This window comes from Tarenaya hassleriana, unplaced genomic scaffold, assembly GCF_000463585.1.
Source record: "Tarenaya hassleriana unplaced genomic scaffold, ASM46358v1 Cleome13, whole genome shotgun sequence".
NCBI classification, from domain to species: domain Eukaryota; kingdom Viridiplantae; phylum Streptophyta; class Magnoliopsida; order Brassicales; family Cleomaceae; genus Tarenaya; species Tarenaya hassleriana.
In genome coordinates this window covers 2983105-3006728 of record NW_010963495.1, presented here as the reverse complement: position 1 = coordinate 3006728, position 23624 = coordinate 2983105, and the positions used below count along the sequence as shown (strand labels likewise).

The 23624-nt window shown below is 38.4% G+C and overlaps 4 protein-coding genes across 11 annotated transcripts in view; 1 reads left to right on the top strand and 3 right to left on the bottom strand.

Annotated features, from left to right (window-relative positions):
- LOC104807757 (V-type proton ATPase subunit a2) overlaps window positions 1–765 on the top strand; it is a 7420-nt gene extending 6655 nt beyond the window's left edge. Inside the window, exons 17-18 of the mRNA XM_010533156.2 lie at window positions 136–195; window positions 282–765. Of these exons, the coding sequence (XP_010531458.1) occupies window positions 136–195; window positions 282–489 (268 nt within the window). The 3' untranslated portion in view covers window positions 490–765. The remainder of the gene's footprint in view (window positions 1–135; window positions 196–281) is intronic.
- A 2125-nt stretch (window positions 766–2890) lies between these two features.
- LOC104807756 (probable cysteine protease RD19B) lies at window positions 2891–4931 on the bottom strand. The gene is made up of 4 exons (XM_010533155.1): window positions 4364–4931; window positions 4068–4187; window positions 3496–3742; window positions 2891–3402 (listed from the first exon to the last, which is right to left on the bottom strand). The coding sequence occupies exons 1-4, from the start codon at window positions 4817–4819 to the stop codon at window positions 3131–3133; spliced, it is 1095 nt and encodes a 364-aa protein (XP_010531457.1). The 5' UTR covers window positions 4820–4931; the 3' UTR covers window positions 2891–3130.
- Window positions 4932–5399: 468 nt separating this feature from the next.
- Window positions 5400–8403, bottom strand: LOC104807754 (chromatin remodeling protein SHL). 8 transcript variants are annotated; one of them, XR_770854.1, is made up of 6 exons: window positions 8238–8310; window positions 7751–8096; window positions 7050–7118; window positions 6182–6314; window positions 5912–6036; window positions 5400–5785 (listed from the first exon to the last, which is right to left on the bottom strand). XR_770854.1 is itself a non-coding variant. In XM_010533151.2 (5 exons), exons 1-5 carry the CDS (start codon window positions 8308–8310, stop codon window positions 5756–5758), a joined length of 651 nt encoding a protein of 216 aa, XP_010531453.1. In that variant the 5' UTR covers window positions 8311–8403; the 3' UTR covers window positions 5400–5755. The 8 variants fall into 8 exon arrangements, 4 of the variants coding, with proteins under 4 accessions (XP_010531453.1, XP_010531454.1, XP_010531456.1 ...); XR_770855.1 differs by having other exon boundaries at window positions 5400–5782; XR_770852.1 differs by lacking the exon at window positions 5912–6036 and having other exon boundaries at window positions 5400–5525; window positions 5672–5785.
- A 4507-nt stretch (window positions 8404–12910) lies between these two features.
- LOC104807870 (protein CHROMATIN REMODELING 35-like) lies at window positions 12911–20318 on the bottom strand. The gene is made up of 10 exons (XM_010533297.2): window positions 20235–20318; window positions 19977–20138; window positions 18156–19891; window positions 17105–17202; window positions 16241–16554; window positions 15722–16078; window positions 15405–15563; window positions 13697–15091; window positions 13144–13508; window positions 12911–13063 (listed from the first exon to the last, which is right to left on the bottom strand). The coding sequence occupies exons 2-10, from the start codon at window positions 20130–20132 to the stop codon at window positions 13060–13062; spliced, it is 4584 nt and encodes a 1527-aa protein (XP_010531599.2). The 5' UTR covers window positions 20133–20138; window positions 20235–20318; the 3' UTR covers window positions 12911–13059.
- Window positions 20319–23624: the final 3306 nt, after the last annotated feature.

Sequence of the window (23624 nt, the reverse complement as noted above, 5' to 3'; positions counted from 1 at the left end):
TTTCCCTACTCTCCCTCTCTCTCAAAATTCAAAAGAAACCATTTTTAGGCTAACTTACGGCTAAGATTGGAATATATATATATATATATATATATGATATCAGAGCTAACTATTTTGGATGCTGTGTTTGGGCAGTCTGGCCCATTCGGAGTTGTCATCTGTGTTCTACGAGAAGGTCCTCCTCCTCGCTTGGGGGTACGTACAAAAGTTTTTTCCTTGGGACTATTTGTTGACATACAAATCAAAATGAAGAAAGAGTCAATAACGAAATATATTAACAGATTCAACAACGTGATAATACTGGTGGTGGGGATAATAGTGTTCATATTTGCGACGGTGGGAGTGTTGCTGGTGATGGAGACGCTGAGCGCGTTCCTCCACGCCCTTCGTCTGCACTGGGTGGAGTTCCAGAACAAGTTCTACGAGGGCGATGGCTACAAATTCTCTCCTTTCTCCTTCGCCCTCGTCTCCTCCGAAGACGACTGCTGATGGTCCCTCCTCCTCCCGTGTGCATAAAAGGTATGGACCGACTTCCTCCTATTTTAAAAAAACAAAAAATATTTGGATATTATTTTTCAAAACCAAATAAATTATCGGAGATGAGGCCAGTCAAGCCCCATTTGTCTTTGTTTTTCTTTTTGTGTTTGGTTAAGAAAATAATAAATAAGTAAATCGCCGTCTAAACGTTTCATTCGTTTGTCTTGCGCTTGGTATTCTTTGGGCGAAGCGAATCCCCCTAATATTTATCAATCCGTTTTTGTTATTGCTACGGGAACTCTTATGGTTGTCTGGTGCACACATGTATATGTATGTACATGTATGATGATGATGAGCTGCTTCAGATTCCAGCCCGACATCAATAATGAATCTGAAAGGGGCCTGGAATCTATGTGAGACTAGCCTTTTCCAAAACACATTGGGCATAATAATGTTAGGCCCAAATTTTGTTCATATCATTTGTGCCGATAGAAACCCATTGGGCTTACAATTCTATCAAAATGCTGGGAAAAACAAGTGCTACTATTGGGGAAGATCAAGTGCTACAAGTAACCAACGCATAAAATCTGGGGATCCACATAGCTTTTACCTAAATCCACGCTATGGATAAAATCATTAACAGCGCGTGCACTCAAGAAACAACCGAGCTCTCTTAAACCCCATTTGTCCTAAAAAAAAAAAAAAGAAAGAAAAGAGGATGGGATATTACAAAACGACCAGAGGGACACACCCCCACCACCAACCAAACTCAATCTTACCCTGAGATCCCTCCCTCCACACCCCTAAAAACAGTCTGTTATGCATATATAAAAAATATATATATATTCATTTTTGCTTGAAATGAATATATATTTTTAAGAATAGATTCTTGATACAATATTTAAACTTATATATAAAAATATATATAAGTTTAAATATTGTATCAAGAATCTATTCTTACATTTAAACTTCCAGTTCTATATAATTAGCTTCGTTTTTGTCCTAATAGTATGCAGATTCGTTTTACCTTTATATAAAAACGACAAAAAATGAAAACGAAAGAACGTCATTAAAAAAAAAAAAAGGAAACGGACGAACAGGAAAAAGGACCAGGCCCAATAATGTCAATTTAGTGAATTTGGACTCATCGAAGATGACCCATTGTTGCATCTTTTGTGGAGATTGGCCCAGTCTAAGTGCGTAACGCGCTCATTTGGCGCGTTATTGAAACGCGCTCAATTTTTGTGGACTTATCCGGCGAAACTGCCAAATTTTCGCTAAACTTAGGACTCGGTACATCTTCTGCCGTGGGAGAAGTCCTCAAATTACACATTCCCAGTTTTAGTGCGTAACGCGCTCAGTTGGCGCGTTGACGAAACGCGCTCAATTTCTGCGGGGACAATATAGTCCAGCGGATTCTGTCAAATTTCGCTAAACTTAGGAGTTGGCACATCTGTCTCGCGTGGGCAAAGTTTTTTCAAACAATATTCCCTTCCTTTCTTTTTCTTCCGTGTTTATGCCTAATATTAATTAAAAACAAATTACAACTGGGGATTTTATTTTTTATTTACAAAAATAATTTCATATACTTCTTTCATGGGTCACATCGCTCGATCCATTCTAGGGAAAATAGCAAAAAAAAGATACATATTTCGGCAAAAAAAATCAATAATTAGTAGATTTACATAATTAGTATCAATTATTAAATTTTATAAAAAAAAAGAAACTTTTAATAAAAATAATAATTATATAAAAGTTTCTCTTAGAAATAGAAGAAAATATCGAATTCAATTATTTCCATTAAAAAGTTAGAAAATATTTTATTTTTTTAGATTGATGGATCAGCAAAAATGCTGAGACGATTACATATAATGAACAAAACATTCGATATAACCTGATAATATAGATCATAGAATCTATACAAGACATCTAAAAATGTATAAAAAAAAAAGTTATCATATGATCGTAACGTATCAAATACATATTTTTTATATTAAATTCATATATCTGTTTCATTATTTTCTCAAAAAGTGAATAATATGGATAACATTTAATTCATTTTACTTTAAACAAAAAATAATCATTTTAAAATATGTTTACCAAATCCGAAACTCGACCTTATAGACTTCAGATTTAGATTCAAACGGACTGACCATTAAAATTTGTTCTTTCTAATTTATTTTTCTGATAAATTTCTTTTTGAAAAAAAAAAACGGGCTTACGGACCGCCCTGAAATCCAATCTGAATCCGTTCTGAAAACATAAAATTTTTTTGACATAAATATTTCGATCGGAAACCCGCTATTTTTAAATAGGATCGGTTTCGAACCAAAATTGACACCGTTAGACATTGTAAATTAAATTGAAGTGAGAGCGTGTGGGCGTGACTGGCCCATGGAGTGATAAGTGCGTGTGAGTGTGTCCAGATAATTGAGCCAATATAATACACACAGAACCCAATAGTATGGTTGTAAACAGAAAGAGCCCGTTTAAAGCCCAAATGAATAGGCCTGACAAGGCCCATATGACGATTTGCCTCGTGAAATGGATGGACACGAGATGCTCCAATTTTTTTTTTTATATACAAAATAACTTAAAAGGGACCCACACAAATCAACAACGATGGTGGTGGGTGTCTTCTCTTCTCTTACGCTTAGAGGGAAACAGAAGCAGCAACGGTGGAGACGAGGCTGTCAACACCACAGATGTTACGGCCTCTGCAAATCTTATAGAAACCCTTCTCTCCCCAATTCTCTCCCCACGAGTTCTTTATGATCCAAAAAGGTTTCTCCTTCATCCTGGCTGGTGCGTACCCAGCCGACCCGTACCCCACCAACAGCACCCCATGGTTCAGCCTCCTCGAGCATATGTATGGGCATGACACTCCCCCTATGTACGTCTGCATGTATGCTGCGTTTATAGCCACTGTTTCCACACCCCAAAACCCATTTCTCTCAGTTTAGTTTCATCACGGAATTCGATATAATTCGGAGGGGGGAAAGGGACGACTTGACTTACCTGCTAATGGGCCGTTTTTCACAAGGTTTGCGGCTATCTGGTCTTCATTCACTGACACAACACTGAAGTTGGCCACAGAAGCAACAACCTTGGACTTGTCAAACTTGCAGGTTCCGCTTTCGGTCCCAGCATAGGGATAGTCTTCCTCCCGCATGAGCCCTCCAGCTTTCAGCGTGTACTCAAAGGCGCTGTTCATTAGGCCACCGTTGCATCCTGAGTCGCATGAACCTGCCTCCTCTGGATCACACTGCAAAATAGAGAAACACTCTTCACATGCTTCTGATATAGTAACACCAAGTTTTAAGATGCAAATAACTACTTAAGGGATCAGAGACAGCTTCAAATCTGAGATTGAAATAAAAATTATCCATCACCATCAACTCAGGATCCACCACAGTTAAATCAGGATCATGATGCGTATGAGCATTCGGTGTATTTTGTTTCACACTTTGGTAAATCTATATACGACAGGCAATAACAAAAGCATGATAGCAATTGATAGTATGGTCATAACAAGCTCATGATACTTGCAAGAGACAAATGATTGAATCGAAGAGAAAACAAAGTCAAACCTCGTGATCACAATCGACAAGCTGTTGTTCACTGAGGCTGACCAGTTCCCCAGTTGAAAGGAAGTGTGCGCCTTCCAGGGCTCCCGTGGTGCTAAAACTCCAGCAGGATCCGCAAGAACCCTAATGACCAACACGAATGACAGGAATCAATATCCATGATACATTTTCAACAATTTACATGATCGCCGAACGGGATAAAACCCTAGATTGCTATTTCGCCTTGACAGGTAAAACTCATGTACAACAATTCCTATATCGCAACCACATCGTCGCATTGGGCGATCAAGACAAAATACCTGATTTTTTACGGGGGTGACAGCTCCGTGATCTCTCCAATCAAAATCCTCGGGGAGCTTGTCCGTAGGCAGGATCGGAGCCTGGTTCGCATCCTTCGGAAGCTTAAATCCGCCTTTAACCCCCAAAAACCTCCTCCGGAACTCCGACGGAGTCAGATCGGAGAACTGCGTGACGCCATGTTGCGCCGACGGATCCAGCTTCTGGTGGCGCTTAGCTCGCAGGAGATTCGCCCTAAAAACGGAGAACCTGTAATCGTGCTCCTCTCGCGATCCGTAAACCTTCCCAAATTTCCTCTTGAACAGAGAAAAGTGATCCTCAGACGACAAAACCTTGGGCTTCGTTTCATCAACCACCTGTCGGATCAAGATATCCTCGCCGTCGGACGCATCGGACGCCGAAGAAATGACGACGAACAAGAAGAGAACAAACACGGAGAAAACAAACGTACGATCCATGGATTTCGATCTGTGGGAAAAGGCAACGAAGGAAGGGAGATATATACGGAACCCTGGGAGGGGGGGTGGCAATGCGTATGTAAACACGCAACGTCAATGAATGTATAGGTGCTTGTATCGAATCAAAAGCTTTTCGAGAGGAGAGGAGGACGGTTTCTTTGAATAAAAGGTACAAGAAAGGGGCCGAAAGGGGAGGGCATTTTGGGTATTTCACGGACTTAGTGGGGTTTGCTTGAGGGGAGGGGAAGAATCGACCCAATGAGAATGCGACACGTGACAAGGGTGGAGTGTATGGCTATATTTAGCCATAAAAAAGTAAATGTGGGATTAATATTTGTTGTTTCTTAGACCTTTAGTTAAGAGTTTTGCTGTTTGGATAAGTTCAACTTGTATGGAGAAGAACGTGCCGTGTTGGAGAAAGAGAAATTAGTTCTGTCTTTTTTTTTTTAATTGGGGTATATATATCGGGATAAGGTGGAGTATTTGTTAACAATCAAAATATTATCAATTGATGATGATGACAAAACTGGGCGTTAGAAATATCTCAAAGCTTAACTTGAACCATTGGTGGGATCCGCAGTTGGATAATTGGAACTGCTTCTATTATTGGATCCACATACATTACCTAAATCCACGCTATGGATAAAATCATTAACAGCACCTGCACTCAAGAAACAACCGAGCTCTCTCTTAAACCCCATTTGTCCTAAAAAAAAAGAGGATGGGATATTACAAAACGACCAGAGGGACACGACATATGACCACCACCAAACTCAATCTTTACCCTGAGATCCCTCCCTCCACACCCCTAAGAACACAGTCTGTTAATACATATATAAAACACGCCCATACCTAATAAAAGCTTCGACTGCTTGTCTCCTTTGCCCCGATTCTCTCCAGTGTCCTCCTCTCGTCACTTGGTTTGGGTTGGGCTGGCTACCTCCGGCGCCTTTTTGTATCCACCTGCTACATCGCCAACACAACTTCTTTGTTTAAATATCGCTGTGTGCGTGAAACCATTTGTACCTACACTATTCAGGTGTATTCTATTCTACCGTAGCCAAGACTTTTTAAGAAGATGCCAAAACCAACCTCTCTTTCTTCTTCTAAATAGAACAGCGGTTAACAAAGTTGGTCTTTCTTAGGAATGTGAATATACCACCAAGTACAACTCAAAAGGAGAGTCATGGAGTGCACGAATATGCGGCAGGACATCACTGAGAGAGAGTTTTACCCTCAGAAGAAATCCCGTAAGAAAATGAGCAGACGAGGGATACAAACACTCAATAGTCCCAATATCCCGGCAAAGAAGAAAACTTAGAGCCAAAATGAGATCCAAATGATTCATGGAAATGGAAATACCTTAGTGTCTGAGCTTTTAGTAGCGGAATGCGAGTTCTGCAACTTCTGCTGCTGCGAGGAACAATCTTCACAGAAGAAGTGATCCAGCTTTTTAGCTTTCTCCACCGTCATTTCTATACAAGAAGGATGAAACCTGAACCAATATCAGTTGGCCGAAGATTCACTCCAAAGATCTTATTACATTTTTTCTTCTCTTTTTTTTGCAGGGAATTGACTCAAACCAAGGGTATTAAACGAGCCATCTCTGCAAAAATAAAAATACAAATATGTGCAGGCTCATACTCTAGGATCACAAACATGAGATTCTGAGCTTCAATATAGTGCACTGAAGTTAGCAACCCGGCGCAAGTTCTACGCTTGACATACTACAGCACACTAGATAAACGGGAAAGGCTACTCGAAACAAATATAATACTTATGGGCTTTCCCATCTAGACAAGAATCATCACAAATGAAAACCCAGCCAGTTTCGCAAGTGTTTTAACTTTTACTTGAAGAAAGCCGCGAAAACCTATTAGCCAGAAGCTTACTTCACTCCCTTCCAAGCCGAAATCTACCATTCACTTACAAGAATTTCAGGGTACAGAAGGGTAGCACCACTTTCAACAACATATATTATGGGAAGTCATATACAGTGAGCATGTTCATACAGATCTGAGAATCAGAAGAGCTAAAAATAACATCCATTTGTTCCAAAGCTCGGTTATCCATTACAATGGCTGCATATTCCACAGAAGATTAGAGAAGCCACGAGAATATCACAGGAAATGATTGAAAAAGCAAGATGGCAACTGGAAGTACATGCATGGAATAGAACATAAAGGCAGCTACAGGCTGTCCAAGATTAGTTAAGGGTATCAACGCTTACCACTCAGAGCAACTCTCGCATTGCACCATCAAGTCATCAGGGTTGTACGGCATTTCACACTTGCAGAACCTGCAAAACCAACCAAATGAGAAACATTCTACGGAACCAAGAACAAGCGATACAGATCGCAACTGAAAGAAAATAACTAAGCATCCCAAAATCTGAAACTTGAACAATAAACTTTTGCCAAAATTGACCAGTTGAAAAACAGTTTCACCGTTTCATAAATTTCCTAACCACTAAACTTACCAACTATGACCAAACTTATTACGTTACCTTGAAGAAAGAATCCCACGAATCCATGAAAATAAAATTTACAATAAAAATCACCAGCAAGGTCCTTCCATAGCACAATCAATGCCTTCCCTTACACACCAAGCAACATATAGCAACCTAAAAAGTAAAATCTCAGATTGCAACCCGAAAAAATCAATATTTTTTCTGAATTGACAAAAGCAGGCAAATTGCTTGTCCAAGGCTTTCACATCACCGGGGACAAGAATAGTTCGTTGACAATAGAGTTCACAAATGGAGCCAAAGGATGAAAAGAATTTTCATGAGGTGGCTTAAACCGCACGAAATAGGGTAAATTCAAGGCGCCATTATCCAATCAACCATGCACGAAAACATGCTAAAGTGACGCGGAGAAGGTGCAAGTTCGAAGAGAATCAATCCAAACAGAGAATCTCGGAGAGACATACACAGCAACTCGGTCGGGGTTAAAGGCGCCGGTGGAGGAGTTGTACTCGAAACGACAGAAGAAGTCCTCGTTCCCGACAGCGTCAAGCTTCGTGTAACTCTTGAAACTGTGGACCGTACACTTCCCCTCGATCGTGTCGGCGCTCTGGACGTCGTAGTGGTCGGAGAGAAACACCTCCTTGGATCCATGGAATTGCCTCCTCCCTCCGATAGATTCCTCGGGACGGTAATACCATCTCACGCGCACCTTAGCGTTCGCCCCACGCGCGTCCGTCTCGATCGCCTCGATCCTCGCTACGTACGACGGCTTCCCCGGCTCCGACGGCCGCATCAGCACGCAATCTCCCTCTGATCACCAAAACCACAAAACGCGTCCTCGTTAAAGTTCCCAGTGTCGGATACGCCGAAACCTCCGTCGATTTCTGTCAGTTTTCACGGAAGGCGAGAAAATATTTACAGAATTTTCGGAGAGAAAGAGAAGCAGCGTACCTTCGATGGTTTTGTTGATGTGTTTGAGCTTATAGGACTCGACTTGCTTCCTTAGAGCCTTTTGCCTGGGCATCTGAAGCAGTGGGAGAGAAAATCAACACAATTTTCTCGGGAAAGTGAGGGAAAAACTTACGACTAAGCAAGAATATAGTGATTTTTTACAAGGGGAAATCCTGAAATAAAAATTATAATAACATCATGGTTTACCCAGTTTTCTCTGGTATCCTTTTTTACATTTTAGCCCTCTCATTTTGATTTCTGATTCAATTTAGACCTCAAAGATAAGAGTCACGTGAAATGACAACGACATCTATGGAAGAATGCGTGACTTACTCCAGTTATTACTTTACGAGGGTATGCATCATTTGATATTTCGTAAGAAAATATAAAATAGACGCGCCAATTCTGTAATTTCTTGAAAAAGTGATAAAGACAATTCAGTTATAGTAATGGCATTTATGATACAAAAATCAAATAAATACCCTTCAATGTATGGCAATAGTAAGTCAATGGTAGAGAAAATCACACAACTCTGAAACCTCATGGGAGCAAAATACTCTCTGGGATCAAATTGAAAAGCCGGGAAGAATACGAGGACCCTTAGTGATAAAAGAAAAATTTTCATGGCATACATTACAATGGCTGAGCTGCAATTCCACGCGACGCGGACCACGGGAAGAATAAGCCACTACGATCAAGGTATGGCGTGTGATTGGGGAAGAAGGGTGTGATCGTAAATAGGGAGAAGACGGAGGGGCATTTCGCAACGAGAAAAAGGAGACAGAGAATGTCAGATAGACAAGTGTCCACGTCAGCTTTAAAGCAGCTCTGCCGTCCGGTGAGGATCACCACTTTGTCGTGAAACAGGTGATTTTCCTGATGCTGCCACGTAAGCATAAACCCATCCGAAGGCATCCGAAGCCATTGCTATTCTAACTATTTTACACAAGAAAGAGACATGGTTTGAAGACGAACTCGTCAAGGTTTGAACTTAACAAAGGGACAAAATTGGTTATATGTGCGAGTAGAAAAGACTGACCTGATGAAAGAACATGGTATCATGACTGGAACCATCTCCTGACTGCCCGGAACTGTTGTTCGATGCGCCTGTTTTGCTGCAACTCTGCGAGAATTTAGACCGATACTGCTCTGTCAACATATCGAGCTTGTCCACAATATCGCCCCCGGCTCTCTCGTTCTTCTTCTTCTTCTGTTTCTTCCTTTTGTTCTGCCCCTTTGAACTCCCTTCGTTTCTTTCTTCCCGGGTTTTGTCTCCTACCTTCCTCTTTCTCGCTTGACTGTTTAGATCTTCGGAACTCTTTGATGGCTTTTCAGTTCTGTCCTGCCGATGCCCGAGTTTTTGTTTCTGGTTTTTTGACCATCTGGTTTATTGTTCGAAGGCGGGTTATCGGTCTTTTCTTGAGGACGTGCTTGCTTCTTCTTCCTCTCGTGGCCAACTGCACCGTCTCTAACTGCTCCCAGTGTCTTCGACTGGTTTTGCAGATTCTTTAGCCTCTTCTCCAATAGATGCAGGAAAATGCCTCTTTTATTTCACTAGCTTTAGCCTGCAAATTCAACAGATTGCATGAGAAGACGAGTAGCATTTTCTGCACAAAATTGATGAAATGGCAAAGGATTCGTATCAAAGGAACCTTAAAAGGAAGATTCCGGACAATTAGCTTCCACTTTTGAGCCTTGGAGCCCTGCTTCAAACAACATACCGACAGATGATGAATGTTTGGAATGCAATATCCAGGTAGTTTAGTTAACTTATCAATTGCAGTAAGCTATAGTGGTGAAAACACTGAAAAGTATAATGTTCACCTCCCCACCGAACTGACGTGCCCATATGATATTTCCCGATTATCTCCTTTTTGATGTGATGATGCAACAGCAGTGCATGCTGATTTGACACTTGTAAAAAGAACAGCTGTCAGCCGAGGCATCCGCCCTGCACCCATCTCGTGAGTCACTGAAAACATGCTGACTTTACACAAGCTTTTGCTGCCCAGAACGTTTCTCATGGCTCAAGTTATTAAATGGAGTTTCATGAACTAATGATGTGCATCTACTTTTTGTGCATTGGCTGGAAGAACAACCCTCTCTTCCAACACAGATCCTTAGGTCAAGCATAACATAGAGGATATCTTGGCAGTTGGCACCAAAACTAAAAGTTGGTATTGAGTTATTAACTTACAACATCAAAACCTTTCATTAGCCGGGGGCACTAAATTGAAAATTTAATTTAAAAAAAGCCAGTAAAAAACTTGTTGACCATGCAAAAACAGGCCCGTGCATGCATTGAGTTCTTACCATTTTGTTGAAGCTCTTCTATTGGAAGTGGATATCTGACAGAGCACACAGTGCCAACCTCTGTCGCGCGACTCTGGACCATCTCAGCATCAAGAAGGCCACCAAGTATCACAGTTCTTGCAACTCTGTATCCATTCAAAGAAAGAAGATAATCCATGTCAAATTCTATCAAAACAAACCAATAACATACACATAAGCAAAGAACTTAGGTGAGATAGCCACAATCTCAAATACCTTTTTGGTAATTTCCCTAAAGGAAATCGGTTCGATTTCGATAGAAATCATTCAGCTTCCAACGCAAACCATATGTTTATATGCAGATATCAGCTGTCGTACAGAGAACATGTGACATATTTCAAACATTTCGAACTTATACCTTGATGAGATAACCTTTCTGATTGTAAAACTATTTTGATTTCACAAACATAATTTCTTAAAAGGCTTTCACAAGGTCATTGCATAGCACCCATAACTTTCAGGAAAAATCCAAAAATTATTATGGAATTCCATACCTTTGCAAATCAACACATAGTTTTGCTGGTCTTTTTCGTTCAACCGCTTCTCTAGTTTCTTTTCCGGGGTATGGACTGATGACAAAGATACAAAGTTAAATAAAACGAGAACGGGCCAACATGACCAACTAACTTAAAACGTCAAGACTCAAGAGAACCAAACCTGCACACGCTTATACCTTGCTTCTCTGTCTCGAGGATCACACCATCCTTGTCCCTCTTCGACTCTGATTGAACAACTAAGGACACCCCAAGTTCGAAACATAAAAGAAATATAAACAAGGAGTGCCACATGAGTACTGATGTCAGTTCATCTTCAAAAGAGTACGTCAAGAAGATGATAATAACTTAAGTCTTAGATTCCAGAAGTTAATGATATCAACCTTCTGCTGCTTTTGCACATCGCTGCTCCACAGGTGCGCGATGCATGGCCATGCTTAACTGTAATCTTACGACCCCCAACGGTAGAACCGTTTTTCAACTCAATGGCATCATCCAATAAAACACTGTAAAGAAGCAAACATGTAACAGAGGGGGAATTAGGATTTTAAGAACGAATATCAACTATCCAGGACAAGAGATAATTTTGAGAAAAGGGTCAGTAACCTACAATTTAACAACAAACCCAAAGCCACGGTGTTCGTTCGATCCTACAAGTGCAATGGAAGAAATATTATTAGCTCCTCATGGACAGACAAATATCTAACTAAAACGAGACTTTAGCCAGGTTTCGCGAAGTCACACAAAGTGTAGCACCATAACTTCTGCTTAGATAACAGTCAAACATTAAGACTGCCGGCACCTGGGACAGAATTTCCTTACATTTCTTCGTGACCATAAAGCAAAGCCTGACAGGACCAACATCACTGAAGGTTTCTTCAAGCTAAAGCATGGGGAAAACAGCAACTAATAAGCATTCCAATACATAAAGAACAAATTCGCCTAAAAACGAAATTGGTCGTAGATTCTAATAACACACTAATTTGTTTCCATTGCCTCCGCTTTCTACCGAAGTGTTTCATCCAACTTACTTTCCGAGAACCAAACAGCTACTCGATGGAATGAGAAACTCAGGGAGCGAGAAAAGAGAAGGTACCTGAGCATTAGTGAAGGAATAGGGTAATCCAATTACGAAGACAGTGGCAGCACAATGCTGAGGCTTCTCTTCTCCATCTCTCTTTGTCTTCTTGCTCTTCCGCATCGATTCCGTCAGTTTGGCCCTCCGAGAAACTGAACGAAAACAGCGTTCCGAACAAAACGGGAATTTTACTCAAATGACCGACTTCGGTCGCACCTATTTCATGTGTACACCAGAAAAAACATAACACTTTTTTTTCGTGTGAAAAGACGAAATTACCCTTAATGAATACGCGATTTTTATCCGTTAGAAAACAACTTCGTTATTACGACTTCGTAATTAATTCTAAATATAGTTACAATTGATTCTAAAAAAGGTGGCAAAAAAATCATCTGTCTTATTTTAGTGGTATATCAGTTATATGTTAGTCGTAATAAGGTCGCAAAAAATAAAACGAAAAGGGTATTTCGGACTTTTCCAACCAAAAAGTGGGTTAAAATTGAAAAATTTTTTTTTTTTTTTTCGGTGGTGTACACTGAAATTGTTGCGACCCAAGTGGGTTATTTGAGTAATATTCCCGAACAAAACCCTGCGTTTGAATAACAGTTCCTTTCGGAGGCTTTGAAAAAACCGGGTTGACCCGTTTTAAACTTCCGGAACCGGTTACCGATAATGGATTTGTTAGCCCGCAAAATTGGGCGGCTCAAACTCTCAAAGACCCACGGCCCACAAGAAACGCAAGAAGCAAAGGAAAAAACAGATGGAGAATTGGAAATTGCATCAAAATAAGGTCTATGGTTCAACATATACACTATTGAGAAACTGGGGCAAAAAGTTTATATTAAATTTACATTCAAAAGTACTCTGAATCGGTCCAAAAAACGTCCACAGAGATTTCCATTCACATTTATAGCCGAATTCACCTGAAAATCGAATCGAGATATTAGAAGTATGGTCAAAGACTGTGTGAGAGAGAGAGAGAGCAAAAACTTCAGGACCAAACCTTATGTACAAAGCTTTGATGTCTTCCCTCAACCTGGGAGTCTCCAAGAAATCATCATCGCAGTTATCCACTTCCACGGCTCTGAACTCGAAATCTCCATGTCCCCATCCCACGTTCCATTCGAACCACATTTTCGAGATGAACTCTTTCTCCGAACATCTCTTGTAGTCCCCTTCCTCTGCTGAATCTGCCGCAACAAGCCTGTACGCATATACCTTCTTCTTCTGACCAGGTCTATAGGCTCCCGCCCCCGCCTGCTGCGTGACTGATGGGTTTAGATGAACATCGAGAATCAGCACACGAGACGCGCCCACGAGAGAAACGCCTTCTCCACACGCTTTGATCGATCCAAAGAAGACTTTCGCCTCCCCTGATGTGTTGAATCTTTCTATTGACCATTGTCTTTGTTCGTTGCTTGATTCGCCCGTTAACGTAAACATTTCTGCTGCGTGACTGATGGGTTTAGATGAACATCGAGAATCAGCACACGAGACGCGCCCACGAGAGAAACGCCTTCTCCACACGCTTTGATCGATCCAAAGAAGACTTTCGCCTCCCCTGATGTGTTGAATCTTTCTATTGACCATTGTCTTTGTTCGTTGCTTGATTCGCCCGTTAACGTAAACATTTCCTTGCCGAGGTGCCAACCCTTTGTTTCTCTCAGTAATCTCTCGAGAGTTTTCAGCGGGAAAACGAACTGGCTGAACACCAATAGTTTCTCGGATCTTGTTTCGCAGAGATTCAGAATGTTGAGGAAGAACTTCAGTTTCACACCTTCTTGCACGTCGATGTTCTGCAACATCTCGTCGATTTTGTCATTGTCAAATCCCCAGGCTCTGTCTCCTCCATGAGACAAGTATCGGTCCGAGAAAGCTTTCAGCTTCGGGTGAATATAAAGAGCAGCGCCAGCAGACATCTGCTTGAAGTTGTGTTCCTTCTCCAGCTTCTTGACTTCATCTCTCTGCTTCGCACTCAGATTGAGCATCACTGTGAAATCAATAAGCCCCGGAAGCTCATCACTGAAATCCGCTTTGTGATAATGTAAAACCGAACGAGTCATCTCCCTTAGATCCTTTATCACGCTGGCTTTGGCAGAAGATTTGTTTCTGTTCTTCAGCGTTTCTTCCACTCCTGCACAGAAAGATGGCGAATTTCTCTTCCCACTCAGCGGCTCGATCTTGCTCATGATACGTCTAACGAATACCTGAGATTCAGGAAGCCTCAGAAACTTGGGACGGACAAGATTCAAGATGTTGAACACTTCTTTGACATGATTCTGGAACAAAGTCCCCGTCAGGACAACCTTACGAGGTGTCTCCACACGGTCAAGAGAGTTAAGGACGTCTGTCTCATCGTTTCTCGAGGTGTGACCCTCGTCTAATATAAGCAACGTCGGCTCTTTAAGCAGTATCCTCTGGCACTCTTCTGAAGCATCGTTGTTCTTGAAGTCACAGATGATCGAAGAGAACTGCTGATACCCGAGAAACAGAATACTCCTCTGCTTGATCCATTTTCGCAACACAATAAGCTGCTGGGCTCGTGAATCTGCTTTCTCGCTGTAAAAATCGAGAAGAGGGAAAGTCTCGACCGCCCACCGGATGAACTCCTTCTTCCACGTCTCTATGACCCCTTTCGGCAGGACGATCAAAGGTTTTGCATGAGGATGCATGGCCATGAAGCTCTGGATAAAACTGATGAGCAAAAATGTTTTGCCCGAGCCAGGGGTGTGAGCCAAGATGCACCCTCCCGGGGAATCGCTAACCAGATTGTCACAGAGGAAATTGAACCCGTGAATTTGGTGAGGCCTCATCTGCTTCTGGTGCATTGGGTGAACCGAGAGTACCGTTGCTAATGAGTCCTCTCGAGATGACCGTGAGCTCAATGGGTCGGTTGTTTCTCCATTCTTGAAGTTCTTCGGATCATGCACATAAGTTCTCGATCTCTTTGGCTGTAAGAGAGAAAATATCCAGAAAACATCAAGAACAAACTTCAGCAAAGTTTCATAACTCCTGTTATGGTTTACTATCAAAGTATAATTCTTTTCGTTTATGCCTGCAAAATATCAGGCCAAGATCCATATCTCCGGCCAAGATCATCGGAAAAAGTTATTGACTTGCTCACTTTACGGTCATTAATTTACTGATGTAGTAAGAATCCTTCAAATCTTCATTTCCATTTGTGGTACACATTCGAACCTTTATGATAACCAAATGGAGATTAGCTGAAACAGAAGTTGCTAAGAGAATTATGAGGTCACCAACCTTGTTGAACATGACCTCGATGATGCTCTCTACAGGGATCCTAACGAGTCCACAGACACGACACACCTCACCAATATCTTCCTTGTAGATGAAGGAATGTTCACAGTCTTCCACTTTTTCCTCTTCTCGAGGTTTACCCCAAGGATTCTCCACGGCAGGCTGAACCAAAAAATCACGGCTGAGATGTCTATGAACGGGAATCTAATGAGAGATTTTGCAACTCCATGAATTGTAAAAAAGAAACAGGATGTGAAAGTGATGTGAGGAATAACAAAGCCGCATTCACGGAAATAGAGACTGAAACATTAAGAAACTACCTTTGAAGATTCAAGTTCAAATGCCATTTGTGACCAGATGTGATCTAAGCCATCTCCGACCTGAGGATTTCCATCGTCGCTATCCGAGTCTGCATCATCATCGTCCTCTTCATCATTTTGAGGGCTCTCAATTTCATCTGAACAATTTCTGTCCCTTTCACTGTCTTCAGAGTCGTTTTCATCAACAAGAATCACCTCTTCATCGACCTCCGACTGTTCAAGGCCACGATTCTGCGATGACTTGGCCTCATTGTAATGAAGTTCTCCAAGAAAAATCAAATCATCGCCAAACTCAAGCTTAACTCTGTTACCTCTGTCTACAACTTTAGCATTTCGATTAGTAGCAGAATCTGAAACCTGAAAATGCAGATCGGATCGACATCAGAAACTTAGAACACAACTTTAGCTTACTCCGTATATTTAACCAAATCTTAAAAGTGCCAGTGAACTAAGGAAGAAACAAAGGATTAAATCCAAGATAAGAGCAGCATTCAAGAACATTTCTGTTGATACACTTACACTGGCCACTATTTCAGACAACTCATCGTCCGAGTCAAAGATAGTAATAGGAGGTTCCTTCGCCATATTCTCCTCTATTGTACTCTTGTTCTTCCCATAACTAAGCAGAAATGAAAACGCGTCACCGTTGATCTTCCTCTTTAGTTCAATGATTTCTCTTATATCGTTTGCGAAGCGACCATATTTATCTTCAAATCCATCAGGTGGGTAGGGGGAAAAAAAGGGGTCAGGCCGCTTGGCGAGCTCCGAGGGAGTTGCACAGATCACATTCTTGGGCCTTCTCTTTCCATGTAATACCAAAGACGAAGTTGTTCCTGACCGTTCAAGTTGAGAACAAAACAACAGGATCATAATCAGAAAACTTGTGTTAAAAGCTTGAAACCTGGTCATGAAGAACACAAAAGAACTGAAACTGCCTCTGCTTAGAATCAATCAGCTCAAATAGACGATCCATGAAACACTTGTTTTGCCCTTTCCAAAGGGCGAGAGAATCGGGAAAGACTTACAGCTAATCACAGAGAAGACATCACACAAGATCAGTGTATCGTAAGATCTGAGTAAGAATGAAAAACGGGCGCATAAACATGCTTTATGTTGCTCGAAACTGCGTATATGTTCCCACTTTACAGTACACTGGACGTAACTGTGACCGAGTTTAGAACCACCGACGAGTTATCAACTATGTGAAAAACCCTGCAATTTCAAGGGCGGGATTTGTCCTTTTCACCAAGAAATACGAGCAGGAAAGGGATTTAGGTAACGAGGCAGCACGTTTTGGGTCGAACAAACCGGCAAGGTCAAGGTCACAACCAACAAAAATAGCGGGGGAAATAGCTACGAAAGTGGGCGAGCGTTGTGACGTACTCATCGTCCTAGCAGCTGAAGATGAAGAATGTTCGGCAAGCCCCGCCATGGCTGATCGCCGACCAGAGCTACCCAAGCAAGAACCACAGCCAGAGACCCTGAGACAGACAACAAAAATCAAATTTCTTCACATTTGTCTTCCATTTGGTCGGAGAGAGAACCCCGGAAGACGAAAAGGCGCGACCTTTGTGCAGAGAAGAATACGGAAGGCTACGTAGTAGGAGGAAAAGGCGGAACTATTCGGCAGAGAGAGAGAGGGACGGAAGACCGAGGATCCGTATGTACATAATGAAAAAAAAAAAATGGTGAAAAAGTTTGAATTTTATAAATCTTATACATTCGAATGCATATAAAATACTGAAAAAATTGCGTATATATATTCATCTATAATTTTTCATATATTTTTTATAATACTTAATATAATCTATTTTTTTATAGGAATTATGTTCATCTGTAGTTTTTCATAATTTTTATAAAACTTGGTATAATCTATTTTTGTCATTCTTTAAAACATATCATCTAGTATTTTTACATTTTCTAGATGAAATCGATAAAATCTTCTTTTACCGGGTAATTTTTTATATAAGAAAAAACTACTAATAGTTAGATATATTTTAATCTAATTATTAAACATAGATTTATTACAGAAGTATTCTTGACAACGTTAACTACCTTTGTTGTAAATAATATAATCCATAAAATAAAACATTATAAACCTTTTAAATACGCAGCTTTATTAGAAAATGGAAAGAAAGAAAAAACAAGGACACATGTTCATTCGGATAAAGGAAATAAAAAGAAACGAAATTATAAAATAGTTCATTAAGACAAAATAAACGACACATAAGAGTTCGATTGACCCAAAACCAGAAAGTCAAATGTTTCCATGTCGAGCACAGACCTTTCTTACCTGAAAATGTTGCATTTTAGTCGGTTCAATAATTAAAATATGGCAATATATATATATATATAGCTTGACAATATATATATATATATATATATATATATATGTATATATATAGTTGACTGAAAATAAGAGGAGAAGACCAACCTTTTGAAAATGGCTACAATGTCTTTCATCAGCGTCAACCCACTGAGGAAACCATCAGATGATTCCTCAGGAGACTCATACTCCAAACGAAGATATCCTCCTCTGTCGATGCAGTTGTCTTTCCCCTCGAACCATATCTTCGTTATGGAATCTCTTCGGGTGGACAGCTTAAGCTCTTCCAACTCAGACGAACATGTCGTCAGCAGCCTGTACACGTACACCTTCCTCCCCTGCCCTTTCCGGTGCACCATCTCTATGGCTTCTCGATCCAAGCACGGATTCTCGTTCTGCACGTCGAGGATCAGGATCCGCGACGCGGCCACGAGCGATGTCTCCTCGTCACAGGCTTTGATCGAACCGAAACAGATTTTGGCAGCAGCCGAGTAGTTGAACTTGTGGATGGAGTTCTCTCTCTCCCCATGATTCATGTTTCCTTTGAGCATGACTGTCTCTCTGCCTTCTTCCCAGTGTTTGGTCTTAAGGGCAAGCCTCTGAAGGAACTTTAATGGCGTTAGGTATTGACCCAGCACGAGGAGCTTCTCCTTCTTGGATTCGCAGAAGTTGATAAGATCTATGAAGAATCTTGTCTTCACACCGATTCTTGTGTCGATGTTCTCAAGGACTCTGTCGATCTCTTCCTCGCTGGCATGCATCTGTGAGAAAGCGGACAAGACAGGATGAAGCGTTATGGCGCTCACGACAGAAGACTTCTTCGAGCTATTCTCATGGCGGTTTTCTGCAGCTTTTATCTCTCTGATCTGTACCGGATCCGGACGGAGGACCACTATGAAATCCTCCATCTCTGGAAGGATATCAGTAGGAAAATCTTCTGCGTGATAATACACAAGCCCATCTGTCAATACTCTCATCTCTTTTACAGCACCGACCCAAGTGGTTCGACCTTCCTCCTTCTTCAAGGTCTCATCTATTGCATCTAACTGAGGTGTCTTTGCTCTTGACCCAGCTGCCGATGCCTTCATCTCCTGACCCAGCTTCCGTTTGATCATACGAGTTGACTCGTTCCTTTCCAAGAAATCTGGTTTTACAGCATTCAGGTCGACGAAAACATCCTTCAGATGATTTTGGTAAATGCTTCCAGTGAGTATGACCTTTAATGGCGTCTTAACTCGAGTGAACGCATTCATGACGCTTCTCATCTCCCTCATCTTTGAGTTGTAGCCTTTGTCCAGAACGATGACCCACGGTTGACTCAGGAGTATGTCCCTGCAGAGCCCTGAATCTCTGGCGTTTCTTCCACCTCCTGTTACCATCCTCGAGAATTGCCCGTGTCCCAAGAAAAGAATGCTTTTTTCCGACACCCATCTCTTCAGGATCTCCAAGTGTTGAGTTCGACCGACTGAATTTTCCGAGTAGAAGTCGAGCAGCTGGGTGGTTGCATCAGGCTTCCACACATGAAACTCCATCTTCCACATCCTAACCACTGATTTAGGAAGCACCAGGAGGGGTTTCGCCTCCGGGAACTTTGAAAGAAAGCCATAGATGAAACATATCAGCATGAAGGTCTTCTCGTAAAACGATGCTTGAGCCATTACGCAGCCTCCTGGTCCCTCTACGACCAAGTTTCTGTAAAGAAAGTCCAGTCCTCGGACGTGCCAAGGCTTCACGTAGTGAAGCAGTGTCGGGTGAACCCAAGTTCCAGCTCCTGAAGAGCCATGTTCAGGAACGTCTGCAACCCTGGTCGCGCCTCTCGAGCTTCCCGGCTCAGATGGACATGCCTTTTAAAACAAACGGAGAACCATCAAACTATTATCATGATTGCCCCAAACACACATACATGCATACATATATGTATGTGTATACCATGTTGGATTGGACATTGGTTTTAGATCCGATGTCTTCCCAAGCTATGCCACAGATACAGCAGAAGTAGCCACGATTCTTCTTCAGTGAGAAGAAATGGGTGCAACTGATTTTAACATTTACCAGATTTGATTCTTCGAGAAGTTCTTCATTCATCTGATCCTGCCGGAAAAAAAAAAAAGAAGCGGTAGAACATAATTAGGAAAATGCTGCATAAAAAAAAAACACAGCAATCGATCTTGAATGGAGTTAAGATACCAGATTTTGTGAATCACTGCTTCCATCTCCATTGTCTTCTTCCTCTTCTCTTTCTTCTTCATCTCCTACATCTTCAGATACAACCTTTTCTTTTCCTTTCAAATCTCTTGCTTCCTCTTCCTGTTCTTGTTCTTGTTCTTCTTCGCTTTCTTCTTCTTCTTGTCTTGTTCTCTGCACATAGAGACCAAACACAAGCCTTCAAAACTATCCATGGTTAAATCAAATCAAATGATTGATAAACCCCCCCACCCCCCAAAAAAAAAACATATTTCTAGAGATTCCAGATGCTGTAGTTACGACTGAGACTGGAATGGGGGTGGGAGCCTCTTCCACGTGCTGCCTTATGATATCGTCGAGGAAACAGAGCACATCCACTTGAACATGAACTAAACACCCGGTTCCAGTTGCAGCGTCAACATCATCATCTGATGAATCCGAAATCACAATAGGCCTTTCTCTAGACGACGTCTCCACCAGTTTCGTCCGCTTCCCTCTCTCTGAGGACTCCCCTGTATTTTACACATTGACAATAAGTACAAAAAAAAAAAAAATCCTAGGAATCATGATGCATGTGTAATAATCGTTAGACCAGAATCTAAACAGACATTGAATCAACCTAGCTCTTTGATTGGTTTCAAGGCGTCTGTTATATTTTTGTAATAAAACAAATAAATTTTGAAACTTTGTATCATGGGAAATATCAGCTACTAACTAAGCAAAGCATATGTTTCTCAATAAAATCGTACCATCAAACTAGTCGAACTAAAACTCTCTTTAATTGGTATTAGAAGTTATATAAAAAAACGAGTTATTGATAATCTACAAATGAAGTTGTTTTAGATGGATGAGAAGATGAAAAAAAATCAATTAACCAATATTCACAAAATGGTTAAGTTGTATACAACCAAAAGAATAAAAAATGGATAACTTATTAAATAAAAATATATAAAAAAATTTGTAAAAATGATAATATAAAACAAATGTAATAATAAAATAGAAAATATATGTTTGATATCATAAAAATTTCAATGTATTTCATTTATAAAATCATAATGTAATAATGAATATAAACATTTAATTTAAATAAAAATAATTAAAAATAAATAAAAACCGAATAAGTGTTTATATATAATGAATTAAATCAAAATATAAAATATAAAAATAAATACAAATAATAAAATAAAATATATTCATTATAAAATAAAATTTATATCTGAATATTTTAATTGAACAAAATGTTAAAAAAATTGATATATATAACGCTAAACTAAAATCTAAAATAGATAATAAATATAAATATAAATATATGATATGTTGAAAAATTATTTCATACATATTATTAAATATATTAAAAATTGTATATATGGTATAAAAAATTCTAACTAATTCATATGTAAAAGAAATTTTACATTTAACATTATAAGACAAAATAATAATAATAATAACAATAAATAAATTTAAAAATATAAAAATATAATGGAAAATTTAAAATAAAAATATAATTTGTTTGAAAATAATTTTAAAAATTAAATTAAAATATATAATTCGTATTTTTAATAATAAAAAATATTTATCATATATAATATAATTTTTATATTAAATTGATAATAATTAAATAAAAATAAATAAAAATATAATATTATATGGTATAAATATAAAAACAAATAAATCGAAATATATATTCAATATCAAATATATTTCAATGTACAAATATTTATCTAAAAAAGTATTTTCATTATAAATATAGATCTAAAATTAAAATATTAATAAAAACACTTAAAAAATATAAATATTTTTAATAATAGATATAAAATTAAAAAAAAAATTCAAAACATATAATATATACTAAGTAAATAAATTATAAAATAATTAAAATACGAATTTGAATATAAATAAAAGATAGAAAAATAATATCTTTATATTATATAAATTTATTAAATATTTAATACTTCATTATAAATTGTTAGTTTTTAAAATTCTCAAGATTATCATAAGATAAAAATAAAACATCACAAAATTTAATATATGTTAAATTATATAAATTATTATAATACAAAATAATACATTTTTAATAGATTATCTTTAAAAAAATTTAAACAAATCAAATAACCTCATACATAAGAAAAATTTCTTCATTATTTTTTTATAAAATATGTATGATGAATTCATTAAAAAAATTTATCATTAAATATAAAATTTTCATTGTTACTTTTTGTAATATAAAATAATCAAATCTATTATTTACATTATACTATTCAATTCGTTATCATATATTTTAGATTTAAAAATCTAAATTCTTGAAAATTCTTTGTGTATTGACTTTTTTAAAATTCAATATAAGCATATTTTGAATATAAAATCAGTTTAGATATTATATAAATATAATAATTAGTATAAGATATATGAAAACTACTTGAAAATTTGTTCTATAGACTTATCATTTTGATGAAATATTTGTTGTTAATCGTATTTTCTGCAATGTATACATAAATTTTGTATATATTTATATATATCATACTTATATATTATCAAGATAAAATGTTATAAAAAGTACCTGAATTTTTTTTTCTCTTCGATAACTCCATTGAAATGGATCACCAACTTGAGAACTCTTTAGTTTTGTGTTTGGAGACTAAAAGAGAAGTTTAACAAAATGGGTTGAGGGTGATCATTGTGCATATTTATAGTAAAACTTTAGAGCTAAAAAATAAATAGATAATTTATGTTAATAAAATAATATTTTTAAAAATATTATAAATCACACAATATATATTTCGTTTTATTTTTAAATTTAAATTAATAGTCATAAAATGATAAAATAGTCTAAATAAAAATATTTAACATAATTTTTTTAAAACAATGAAAATATTATCCTCTTGATATGAATAGTTTTGTTTACTAAAAATGCATTCTATATAAAATATGCCTAATATAACAATCCTAACGAATTTATGAATTTACGCGCGAAGATTAAAGAATTTGTAATACCGTTATATTTTATTATAAAACGCGCTAATAATTTTTTGTATTTTCAGTATTATTTTTTGAGTGAAACAAAAACTTTTTTTCATTGCTATCAATTTATCATATTTAAAATGTATTTCTATCTATATATTGTTCGTATATAATTTTTATTATTTCGGATTGTTTATGTTTATTCTATTATAAAATAATGATTTAAAAATATTTAGCAAGTTGATTGTGGATAAAAAAATTCTATCTTTTTATTTATCTGTTACCCTCTAAAATTGGAAAAATTTTAATAATAAAAGTGCATATGTGATTGAAAGGCAAATAAAGCTAAAATTGGCCTTGAATAGGTAACAAGGCCTGGAAGAGAAAACATTTTCCTATTTTTTCACCAATGACCTTTCCCTTTTATAAAATATA